General features: G+C 35.8%; 1 protein-coding gene across 5 annotated transcripts in view; it reads left to right on the top strand.

Moving 5' to 3' along the window:
• Positions 1–13285, top strand: part of DIAPH2 (diaphanous related formin 2) — a 210732-nt gene that overhangs the window by 135625 nt on the left and 61822 nt on the right. For all 5 annotated transcript variants that reach the window (XM_065846125.2, XM_065846124.2, XM_065846123.2 and 2 more), the window contains one exon: positions 5676–5811. In XM_065846125.2, coding sequence (XP_065702197.1) covers positions 5676–5811 — 136 coding nt within the window. The remainder of the gene's footprint in view (positions 1–5675; positions 5812–13285) is intronic.

The raw sequence follows: 13285 nt of genomic DNA, 5'->3' as shown, positions 1-13285 counted from the left end.
TGTGTCATGATGCTTTAAAAAAAAAAAAAAAAATTAAAAAAGCCTTTCTCTACTGAGTTTAAGCTTTTGTAGGAACAGAGTTTACGGATTTACCTTAGAAAGAGTGAATTTCTGTTAAAGAATTTAAAAAGTTGTGCTTGCATGTTGATGCAAGGCACATCCTGACCTATTGATTTGTCTTTTCCTTGATCCAGAAAGATTACTTTTTGAACAACAGAATAATTCATCAGCTGTGGACCTTGGTTTCTCTGCTCAGGTTCTACCAAAAACAGCTAACTTTTTTTTCTGTTTGTTTGTTATTTTTGGTTATTTTTTTGTGGTGACAATAATACGGTTTTGTTAGTGTGTAAGTATGTATTTTACCTCTCTGTCTTTCAGGAATAACTTGAATTAGGCATACATGTTTATTCTGGTATTCTAAATATGGATCTAAAGGAGCTATTAAAACAGCCCCAAATCTGTCCACTTGAAGGCTATTTAGTAATTATTCAAACGTATACTTGTTAAGTAATTAAAACACAATATAGTTATTCATTGATTCCCTTAAATTTGACTGAGTAAACACTGAAAACCTTTTCCACCTTACACTGTTAGGTGGTTTCAAGTATTTTTGCAACACAGCTGGAAAGCCGTTAGCAAAACCCTTCTCTCTACCTGCATATACATCAGCGGCTACACTTGCCAGAAATGGCAATGTGTAATAGTATGCCAAAGACACTTCATGTCAGACATAATGTCCCTGATGCGTGAACCATGGGGCAGTATCCTAAACATCATCTTTTCTACGTGCTGTTCCATGCCTACCCATCAGGAAATTTTGTCTGCTCTTGTTAATACCAGCTCATTGCATCTCTTTTCCATTATTGTCATGAGGATAACAATATATTTGTATACGTTATCCTCCAAGGAATAATCACGAAAGATCTTTCTTTTACATGTGAACTGATTGCTCTGTCTGCTGTGTTTTAACTCTTTATTTCTGTAGATTAACATTCTGAGTTCGTTGTTCTTAGTAAGTTATGACTGAAAAAGATGATGTATTTTTTTCATTGGAACTTTGGTGCACGTATTTTGCAGTTGCAAGGCAAATTTAGGGAAGGCCTGAGGGATCCCAAGCAACCGTCACTATTGGTGCATGGCCACTTTGTAGCCAACTGCATCTTTAATATCCAAGGAGATCTGTGCATTACAGTTTGTTTTCTTTCTTCTTGTTTTTAATAATTTACCTTTGAGAGTCTATTTACAACCATGTTGGTGTGTGAATATCTGTTTGTCTGTCAAAACTTTAAGATATGTACAGAATGCAAGAGAGACATTAATTTTTTATTTGCTTCTTAAGGAAGCGAAGCGATAAACTGGCAGTCCTGAGCACAAGAGCCTGACTTCAATGAATCCTAATAAACACAAGGGGAACGTCAAGCTATGTCCCCCTTCAACCAGCTCCCTTAACAAGAGATAATATTGCTTCCTGAATCTATTTCTCTGCTAGGAGAGATGACAATTTGGTTTTGGTTTTATTTAAATAATAGAAAAAAAAAAAAACCCTCAAACATTCTCTAACTTTTAATTTGTAGTTGAATTAACAAAGCTGGATGCTGTTGTGCACCAACCAAAAGTGAATAGCACGAAAAAAAAAACCAAAGGGGGTTGTATAAATGAAAATATTTGTTTGAGAATCACACAAAAATGATTTCAGTTTTTGCATGCACTTATGTGTTTTGAAAAAACAGTACCATCTAGATGAATATCGTTCAAAATATTTCCAAAGCTGTCGGGAGGCTTTTGTTCTTAACTATTAGTTGCTTCTTCCTTTGTGACATTTGTCTGATTTGTAATTGTTAAATTAGTTTCCTTTTATCCTTTAATTAGAAAATATAGTTGTGTAGTGTATGCCTATGAACACTAGCATGTACTTTGTCACTGTTGAGCCACATTGAGTAACAAAACTGCTGTTTTATTTTTCCTCTCTTTTAAAAGCAATGCCAATTACAGAGCTTTTCAGTATTCAAACTGATCTCTACCTTTTAGGTAATTTAGTCTTCAAACCTACATAGAAAGCACTTCTGTGGCATTTGATACTAAAAAATAATAATAACCAAAATGACGCTGTGCTGTATTAAAAGAAGTCCACTGAAACTCCAGAGTACGGAAGAGAATAGGTATAGAGGAATAAGCGAAAGAAAAGAGAGGTGAAAGCAGAATCACACAGAATCACAGAATGTCAGGGGTTGGAAGGGACCCGGAAAGCTCATCCAGTCCAATCCCCCCGCCGGAGCAGGAACACCCAGCTGAGGTTCCACAGGAAGGTGTCCAGGCGGGTTTGAATGTCGGCAGAGAAGGAGACTCCACAACCTCCCTGGGCAGCCTGGGCCAGTGTTCTGTTACCCTCACTGAGAAGAAGTTTCTTCTCAAATTTAAGTGCAACCTCTTGTGTTCCAGTTTGAACCCATTACCCCTTTTCCTACTGTTGGTTGTCACCAAGAAGAGCCTGGCTCCACTCTCCTTTTATATATATATAAACATTAATAAGGTCACCCCTCAGTCTCCTCCAAGCTAAAGAGTCCCAGCTCCCTCAGCCTTTCCTCAGAAGGGAGATGCTCCACTCCATCATCTTTGTTGCCCTGCGCTGGACTCTCTCCAGCAATTCCCTGTCCTTCTGGAACTGAGGGGCCCAGAACTGAAGATGATGTTCAGATTTCTTTTAACTTAAGGCTTACCTTTAGATTGATGAGGCTCAAATAATACTGTGATCGGGCACATGTAGAATCATGTCACCTTTGTATTAGAGATTATTAAGCTTGTCCACAGTCTGGAGGTCTAGAAAGTGAGGAAATAATAAATAATGAAGCGAATGAAGCCCTTTGCAGTAAAACTGTGGAGGAGGATTGGTCGTATAGTTCAGGCAGAGCGAATTCTGCAGAAACCACTAAACATATGAGTCAAAATTCTCTTTACCTTTATTTACAGTCATCTTCAATCAGCTTTGAAAAACTATGATCAAATTTTTTAGCAATATGAATTCAAATATAAAGTATGTTGATAAATGCAGTTGAATATATATTTATTTTGCTTTTAGCACATAACTTGAGAACACCTGGGAGTGTGTTCTTGCAGATTATTTATTCAAGCTTTCATCCAACTCTGAATAAATGTACAGTAGCAAGTGACATAACAAATATGAAATGGTTAGGAGTCAGATTGCCTGATGCAGAGTAATAAGAAACAAGTACATTCCAGGTGGTTTAGTTCTGACTTTACAAAGGAAAGGGATTTTATGCACTAAATGGTGGTGATGCTTCAAGTAGATCATACTTTTTCTTTTTTTTCCGCTGTATTCATTTTGAATTAGTATCTAAATGAAAAGAAAATATGTTATATTTCAAGGAAATTTTTTGAGTGAGTAGGAGAGTCAAGCAAATTGGGGATGGCAGGAAAGAATCTAATAGATACCAAGTGAAAATACTAGATATGTTACCAAGCAGTTACTGGAGTACTACAGCAGAGCTCAGAACAGATTATTGTTGTTTTGTTTTTTTTTTTTCCTCTCCTCTAGAGTAACCCTTTTCTGTTGTTACAAACATGCTTTTGGAGCTGTATGTTTGCAGTAGTGCACCGCTAGCTCTGAAACGGCCAGTCCAAGACTCAAGAGCCCCAGAGGCATGTTGGAGTGATGCTCTGCTGCCTCCTGCCTTGCGGAGTGCCTGGTTTGACCAGTGCAGAAAGTACTGGGGGTTAATGCCCCTTTGCTGCAACCTGTACCTGTTCTGGCAAGAGGTTCTTTGGAAAAAGCTCTTCAGGTTGGCACTTAGTGGATTGTTACTTGCTGTCCTGATTCTTTCTTTATAGTCTCTAGAGACTATACGTGAAGATGTGCTAAAAGCATTTACGTTCTGGAATAAAATTAAATACTAAGGAATGTGCATTTTGAAGAAATAATGAACAGGATCATCTGACCGACCTTTGCGCTTCTTGTGCTGCATGTGTTTATTTTTGTTTGTATGTACATATGCATGTTTATGTAGGGATGAGTGTAGGTAGATGAAGATGGGCACCCTCACACAGTTATCAGTGTTTTATTATCTTATTGTTCTTCAGGAAGATTAAACCTTTATTTTGAATGGGTTTTCTTTGAGTCATTGTTGCTGGCCAGCATATTTTATGTGCTGTAATCTGTGTTTTCATATAGTCTCCCTTCAACTAGGACTTGTAGAGTCTGGTTCAAAGTGAATTTCCAGATACAGGAACTTTGGAGCTTGTTTAGTTCAATCTGTAGTCTTTCTCTTAGAAAATGTGACAGAATATATGATCTAATCATAGTATGTCAGTGGCTAGTGGGCTGCTGGTTCAGTCATGACATTTCTTATTTGCTTTCTCTCATAAGATTGGGGGCATTTACTTTCATTACAGGCTGTGAAGTTGCAGTAAAAGGAAATCTCTGTCAAGTGTGATTGAATGTGCAGAGGCAGAACTGTCCAGAACCAAAAAGGATAAAACATTGATTTTTCTCCTATAATTCTCTTTTCTCTTTTCTGAGAGAAAAGGTGTTTCTCAGTGCAATCGGTTATGTGATGGTACAACTATTGCAGTTCTTGGTCCAATTTTCAAGTGTGGCTGCAAATAACATCACTGCTAACTGTGGTATCCAGCAGCTCTGCAAAACAGTATCAGCTGTTAAAGAAGGGACTATAAGCAGTATTTACCTCAATAAACTCTGGTAGTGGCATATGCACACTGTCTCTTGATTGAATGTATGTTCTGTATTTGGAGGTGTTTTGGAGTCTTGGATTACCAAGTACTGATATAATGTAAATAAATCTTAAAGGTGCTTTAGATAGGACTTCTTTTTTTGTTTTATGTGCCAGTCATTGTCCATTCTCTTGAGAAGGGGGAGTGAGAGGGTGGCTCGGTGGATGTCCTGGTACCGGCCAAAGTCAACCCACCACAGCACGAAATCAAGATTAACCTCCTTTGGAAAAACAAGGGTATCTTCTAGACTATGTGGAGACAAGATTGTGGGAAGTGTGTGGGGTTTTTTTTGTGTATGGGTGTGTTTGGCTTTTGCTTCTTAATCCAGGGATGTTCTCTTACATTTGTAGTTTTTCATTTGATACAAGCTATTGACTCAGAGACTTTAGATTTGGAGTCTTAGTCTATAAATTCAACTGTTTTCCATTACTTTTGGTGTGTTTTGCGTATTTAGGTGATCCAGACTACTTTGTATATTTCAACAAAAATATTTGAGGAATCGTAGCTTAAATTTAGTAACTCAGTTTCAGTTACTTGTAATTGAAGACCATTATAGTGGGAGCTTGGCTTCATCCCTGCTCATCCCTCCTAACAGCAAGACACAGGTTTAAGCTAGATTTACATTCTTAATGGAAAAAAAAACCCTACAAATGTTGCTGTTGAAAAATTTGGAGCCTTTTCACTCACCGTAAATGCAAAGCTATTTTAATTGTCATTCTTCTGATCATGTAGTAATGGTTATGTGTACAAGTAGTATTGCAAGTTATGTTCCAAGATTTCGGAAGATGCTTGAATTACGGGGTGCTGGTCCCTGTTTTTTCCTCTGCCATTGTATATAACTATAGTGTCTGTCCAAACAAGGTAATGTTTCTTGTTCTTTCTAGTTTTCTGCAGTATAAAGACACCCATGTTCATTTTATCTAATACAGGATGCACTGAAAGAAAACAACAAAAGAAGAGAAATGGAGGAGAAAACAAAGAGAGCCAAATTGGCAAAAGAAAAGGCTGAACGAGAGAAACTGGAGAGACAGAAGAAGAAGCAGCAGTTGATTGATATGAACAAAGGTAAGGCATCAGTTTTAGTAGAGAGGTTTGTTAAAAGAAAAAGTAAGTAAAGAGTAACAAACTGAGGCCTCTTGGTGATCAATTTGAAAAATATTTACTGTCCAGCTGAAAAGCTGGAAAACAAACAAACAAAAACCAAAAAAAACCCCACAAGACACACCAAAAAAACAAACATTCCCCCCCCAAACAAACAAACAAAACCAGAAAACAAAAAACAAACAAACTTTTTTTTTGTGAAGATTCTGTTTTGGTTTAGCCTACCTGATTGTGTAGTTCCATGGAAAGCTGCCACTTAATATGTGTAATGTTCCTTTCAAGGCATGTTGTGAATTATTGGCTTGTTTTCATTTGTAGCAGTTAAATGATTTTTTTTTTTAATATGGATTTACTTCCAAGGAGTATTATCTTACTTGCTTTGTGGTAAATTTCATTCTATAAATGTCTCTAAAATCAAGGTAGTGTGGCAATTAACATCTTTCTTTTGGGGCTTGGAGGCTCCGTGTTATGACGGATATTCTCCCAACAGTCCTATTAGGAGCTGGAAAATCTGGTTGAGCTTGGAGCCTAAGTACAGAGTGGCATTTCAGCATGATAAAAACCAATGTTTTGAACTTGTCAGATGTGAGAATATTCTATTTTGCATGAGACCATCCTGAGAAATAGGAAAGCAGGAGGAATCAGGTGGTCCTGCTATTGATGCTGTGCGGATTTCCAGAAGGTTGCAAAACTTAGGGTTTATTCTTCACTTCTGAATCTAGATGACAATTAGACATGGTAAAACTGTACTTTGGATTGTGCAAGAGATTACTTGAGGCTGCAATTTTTGTAAGTTTCCATGATTTGTTAATCTGCTAATCTGACCCAGTTGTAAAACATTTGTCCTTTTTAATCCTCTGAACAGTCTAACAAGTTGCCAACCAACTTCCCCCTCCTGTTTGGCAACCACATTTCTCTAGAACCTACAGTTACACCTGTATCAATATATCTTAGAAATATACCATCTATTTAGGCATTACTTTGTGGCACTGAATCGTGTTTACAATGATTTCAGCAGGTAGTGCTGTTTTCTCTTTATTGATATCTGTATACAGGTGTCACAACTTTGTTCTTTTTTTTTTTTTTTCTGCTCAATAATGTCACGATGTAAAGTTGGTTAACATTGGCACCCAATATATAAATCTGCCAAAACAAAGAAGTGTACAAAGTTAAAACAAGTTTTATTTACTAGCAAAAAGTCTTCTGTGATCATCTTGTATGTACTATTAATTATACTTTGAGAAATCATAAATTAGATTTACACTTGTATTTGCTGATTGTGATAAATGGTTTTTCCCAGTCCTTCATTCTTTGCATCCTGAGTCTTAAAAATGAATTTGTATTAATGCACTGTAATTTGAATACCATGATAGGAAACAATTTATATAGGAATCTTTTAAAATTCTCATGTGTTTGTGTACATCACTTTGCCACAAAGCCTCAGAGTTTTGCTGTTTATTCAGTTGGTTTCTGTTGTTTTTAAAGTGATTTCCCTTGGGCTGATTTGGAGAGTTTCTGCAGTGGTACCACAAATATTATTTTTGGCCTTGCTTGAAGTGGCAGCAGCACTGCTTGGAATATACTATAGCATAAGTTTCAGTGAGCAACTCTATTGCTTTGTATAGATGACAAACTTAGATTTCATACCATATAAAGGTTCTTCTAATAATTTCAGTTCAACTATAAGCAGAAGATAAAATTTAAATACAGGCAGTGCATAAATACTTTTATTCTGGTAAGTTAAGCTCCTGGAGATGTGTAATGAGACTTTTCTTTCAGCACTTGATTAACCTTTAAAATCTGTCACTTGACAAAAAAAGGTCTTTTGCAATATGGACAGGCACTTTTCTATGAGTGTGATAAGAAGAACCTAAATATTCCATCGTCGCCTCTCCTGTATCAATGTGCTTGAAGACATACCAAGGGAGATTAGGTTAAACTACCACTCCACATAGGGCAAGCCAACGTGTTTTCCTAGCTGTTGGAAAGTATGAGAAGCCACTTAGATACTATTGTCAGCAAGTTAGCCTGTGTTGAAGGGCTGTAGCTAACAGGTTGCAGTTACACCTTCTTAAATTGCTTCAGCTCGGTGAGAGTGTACCTGTCTACATCTGTTCATTTTTCAGGCAGGTGAGGAGTAAACCCTGTTTAGCAGTAACAGTTGCCTCAGTATTCTGATAGAAGTTTGCTTTTTGTCGTGAAATACTTTTCTTGCCAACAGACATAACTAAAGTTTTATTTTGTATTACATTTATTTTCTACTGAAACTGGAAATATGTAGATAACTGTACATGGCCAAATACACTGAAACTGCCATTTAAATAACTGATGTCTCTAAACCAGTAACACAAAGTTAGTTTAATACCTCTAAAATATATTTTCCAAAATTTAAATATCTTAAAATAGCCATTTCACGTATTACAACTCTATTACCATGATATGAGGTGAAGGGATAGATACATCCCAACTGGATTCCATGACATTGATATTGAATTAATAATTTTTGCTAAGTAACTGGGTTTTTTTGTTGTGGTTGTTTGTTTCGGTTTTTTGTTGTTTTTTCTTGATACATCTACCTCCGTATGCTCGTTGCAGCTCATGTAAATAGTTTGCAAATTTGTCTAAGTGAATGTGACATAGAATATTTAGAGGAAGGAGGCAGATGTCCTCTCAAGCTGTCATTTTGACAAGGTGATTTTCACCCAAAGAGTGTTATAACCTGTCTTTCAGTTATTTCTCTAGCTATATCTTCAAGAATAAAATTTTCACGCATTGCTACAGTCTTTCAGGTCAGAGCAATAACGTTCCTACATTTTCCAGCCCTTTAGTGTTGTAGTTCAGTAATAAGTATTTTTTTGCTGTTATCTGGTTACAGAGCTGCAACTTCTTATTTTTTTCCTGGCCATTGCAGAATCCAGATTAGAATTAATTAGAACTAATTAATTTTGGAATTAATATCTGTTTCATGGTGTAACTGAGAGAGCAGAAAACTGCAGCGTGGCCAGAATCAAGAACTGTCCTGTGTAATTCCTACTTATCACATCAGAGTTGCCAATATTTTAAAGACCGGGTTGCTCAGTTTGGTGGTTTTAGCTTAATGAAGTGGCTAGTGTACCTGAGAAGCCACATAAATACTATGTTTAAGCTTAAATAAATCCTGCTAAACATTTCAAAATGTATAAAGATGAATGTAAAAATATAGAAAAGCTCTGAGTTCCATAGGAACTCTGAAGTGTTTTACACTGGACAGCATCATACAAACTTAGACAGAAAAGGTTGTGTAATGACTTGAGTCAAAGGCAACTTTTGTGACTTTATATAAAAGCAGTATGATAGACAAGGCATTATGCTGTACTCAACTTCCAGAACACCTCAAACATTCTGAGAAATACTTTTAGAATTTAACACCGTTTTGCCCTATCTGTGACATGCCTAAGATGTTTTGAGGAAGATATTACTATCCATATAGAAGTGGTAGTTTAAAGACTGATTAAAAATTACAATTTAAAAAAATCTTATCAAAATTGTTAGAATTAGTTGAATTTGACTGAGAGAAGTATTTTTTTGTCATGGAATTACACTCTTATTTGTGTCAATATATTTTTTTTTTTTCAGAATAAAGTTTGAACTGTTCTCAGGGAAAATGTGTATTTCATATATCATTGATTTAAAATGACACCTCAAGGAAATTTCTAGTGAGATCTGTTGCTTAATATTAAAACTTCCATTTAAAAAAAGTCTTCATACTTACTTCCCATTATGTGGTGCCGGAACATCTGATCTGTGGTGTGGTCAGAGCCATCGCAAGACATTCTGGCACCTCTTGTACTCAGCCAGTCCTGCTGTGCATGGGCAGCTCCGCCTCTGCACTTGTAGCTGTGGGGCTTGGAAACATTTGTTCTTTTCTGGTGTTCTTGTCACTCCGCTGTTATTTATGCATCTGGTTGTTGTGTTTCCCAGCCTAGAAAGGTACTTGGGTAGCTCTGTTTTCCTGATGAAACACAGAGACACAGAAAGACTTAAGTGACTTACCTACATGGCTAGAGATCCCAAATTTCACTGTCTAAATCATGAACCATTTGTTCTCATTAGAGAAGAGTAATTCTGTAGGAAAAGGGCTTAACAGTCCCTTCTCTTCTATAGCATTCACTAGCTCTATGGAGAAAGAACATTCTTTATAAGTGTTTTTCAGCAGTTTCCTTTTTTTCGAGGGCTGTAGCAGACTGTGCTATGATACATTTGTACGTAGTCTTTCATGACTTCCATCTGATTTAACATCTGCAAAATTCTTGCAGCATTGCTTCCATGTGCATATCTGAACAAAAGAGAGGAAAAAAATAGAACTGAAGACAGCTTCCTAGGAGCTGAAAAGCATATAACAGCAATTCTGATGCAAATGTTATTTAATCAGAAACAGTTTTGCTCTTCATTATATCTGATTACTCTGGCAATTAAAATCACCTTTTAACTACCAGTATTAGGATAAAAGATAAAATGAGCTTCCTCTGTCCCAATTAGTATGGAATTAATTGTTTTGAAGACATATTAACATTCTCCCCAAAGCAGATGAGGATAATGGAAATGAAGCTCTGTGCTAGTGGTTGATGGATATTCTTACTTTCCCTTTTCAAGTACTCCTATATAAGAATTCATATGCTATTTATTCAAATGGGTATGTACTAGTATCAGCAACAATTCTGTTGTGTTTCCTTGAACTATGGTTACACTTGCAATGGCTGTTGCAGGATACAATTCAAGAGGGTTACTTTTGCTGCAATTTTCTACTGATTCTGTGCTTTCCTCGTTGCTATGTCTTCCTTCTATGTCCTTTAGCATAAGCAGAAATCCGTACTAAGTTTATTACGAGATATATAACCTTAGTCCTTTGAATTTACGTATTGGCGAGTGATCGCATGGGGTACCTGGAGTGAGAAAACTTGGGGTTTATTTGCATTCTACAGATTATTAGTTCATGGTAGTGGATGACAATGAGGCAAGTGTTACAATTCCTTTGGGAAGTCATTATCTTTCATATTGATGTCGATGGTCTGTTGGAATATGCTGCACTCTTCCTGAAATGTAATATTCAGAGAAAAAAATCAGGTGGAAATTTACATTAAGCTTAAATGTGAGCATCTATAGAACTTGGATGAGGTTGGGGTTTTTTTTATTCTTTTCCAAAACAATTCTCCATGAGTAGCCCAAAATTTTTTAAAATATGTTTATGCAGGACTTTGTAGCCATCTTGAGAATAGGGCAGGAAATGTCAAAATTGCTGTAAATGTTATTAATATGGGTCAAAACCAGCTCAAGATAAATGCAAATAGATGAGAGCATGGATGGGAAGTTAGAAAGAAATTACAATTTCAAATTTAATCTCAACTTTTAAAATTTTGCAATGGAAAAATTTGTTTATTAATATGGCATGTGATAACTTCCAAGTAAACTGATTTAATGAGGTCATTTGTAATGGGAAAAAATATTATTAGACCATGTGAAAACTGAAGTTTGGATAATTACAGATGAAGAAAGGCAGAACAATTGGATTATTTTATCTTAAAAGTAGGTTTCTTTGGGACTATTTACTGAACAGCAACAAGTGTTAACTTTGCATAGCTTTCTAGGCAAATTCAAATTTCCTTCTCCTGGAGAAAGTATTCTTATTGTTAATTTTGAAAATGCCTGTAAAATTCCTTATCTCAATGTGATTGCTATGTAACATTATATTTGTATATTTTGTAGAACTTCCAGTGTTAAAAAGCATTTCTGAAATAGTTAGTTGGTCAGCTTCTTTGGTATAAGGTTTGCTCAGGAATCAGATCGCAAGGAGGAGAATTGCATGTAGAACTACTGTGAAAGGGAAGGGTTTTTGACTATAATGGCAGCACAAGTTTAGTGACTAAATTTTGTCTTGATGATAAGGCAATGTATGCTTAAAAGGAAAAGTTTTGGAAGGCACCAAAGAACATTTATTTTAATTATAAAAGCCTGTTTTTTCTCAAATGTAGAGAACTATAAATTAACTTGAACTTTATGGTGTTGATTTCAGTTGTTCTTGTGGTTGTAATCTATTGTAGAAGATTTTAAAAATTCTAAACATATTGCATTTCATCTTTAACATGTGCAGCAGAAACAAAGACTCTTCTTCTAGATTTATATCCAGGAGATACATTTTTGTTAAAAGCAAAAAGTAGAAATATGGTTGGATCTTATTAGACTTTGCCGGATGGACAATAAAGGTAAAAGTGCAGCTTTGCATCTCTGGAAATTTGGGATTTAAAATTTAGAGAGACATCATTCGGTGTCAAATTCTGTAAGGTGAGAGCTGTAATGTAGTAAAATTTGTCTTGAGAGTACAGAATGTTCAACTTTACCACATAAAAGATCATTTTCAGAGAGCCATCAAAAGTTAACAACAAAATATCTCTTTAGAATATGAAATACTGTAGTAATGAGAAACTATCAACTAGAAATTTGCAGAAAAATCAAATATCCAATATTTGGTCTGTGCCAGCGTAACAAAACAGGTATCTGTATTAATGAGGAAATCTATATTCAAGGTTGAACTCCAGATTATAAATGAGTTCTAATAGGCTGTGGTTTCTGCAACCTTCTCTATTTTTCTAACAATATACTCTGTAAGAATGGTTGTTTTGACTCAAGTTTTCTGTGGTTGCAGTAGGCTTAGCTAGTCGGTAGATTCTGGGTAAATCCTGTGATGTATCAGGGTCAACAGTAAATTTCCGGTTGGAAGGATTTATTATTTTTTCCAAACTGGATATATTGTGCGGTATCATGTTAAGAAATGAAGTTTGGCAGTTTAGTCTGAACTAATTGCTTTCCTTCTTTTGACATGAAATGTGTCATATAAATAAACATACACTCTTAGGACAGTCATCAATTAGTACAATTGGTTAAAATTATTTTAGGACTTGGAATAGTTTATAAATTAAATGCTGTCACTACCAGGTTAAAAAATAATAGTAATTAAAAAAAAAAAAAAAAAAGAATATGCAATAAATCCACTTCCACAAAGTGAGTCGCCAAGACTGGTTTCTCTTCTAAAATATTGCAACAGTTGTTCAACTGTAAGCAATTTTATAGAGAAAACTGTTTTCTAATGCTAAAATCATTGATGATTTTATACTGCCTTATCAGTCTGCTAATCACATATATTAAAAGCTGCTTAGTACTGTAACGGATGTGTACCCTTCACGGAGTAGACCTTGATTACAGGTGCATTTGTTTAGGTATCAAATGACCATTTTTCTTTCATTTTTTTGAGCGGCACAATCTTTCCCTCCCCACGTAGAGGCAACATCTTCCCGTTCGTTACTAAGTCATCCACATTAAAGCCTGGTTTTGAAGTTGAGTGGAAGTGATTCTTGCAAGGGGCATAAGTCCATACAGTGTGGGACCCCGGGGGCAGTGCTGATGC

Source organism: Patagioenas fasciata, chromosome 11, assembly GCF_037038585.1.
Source record: "Patagioenas fasciata isolate bPatFas1 chromosome 11, bPatFas1.hap1, whole genome shotgun sequence".
In the NCBI taxonomy this organism is placed as follows: Eukaryota; Metazoa; Chordata; class Aves; order Columbiformes; family Columbidae; genus Patagioenas; species Patagioenas fasciata.
Note: the sequence above shows the minus strand (reverse complement) of the source record. Positions and strands in the feature narration are given on the sequence as shown.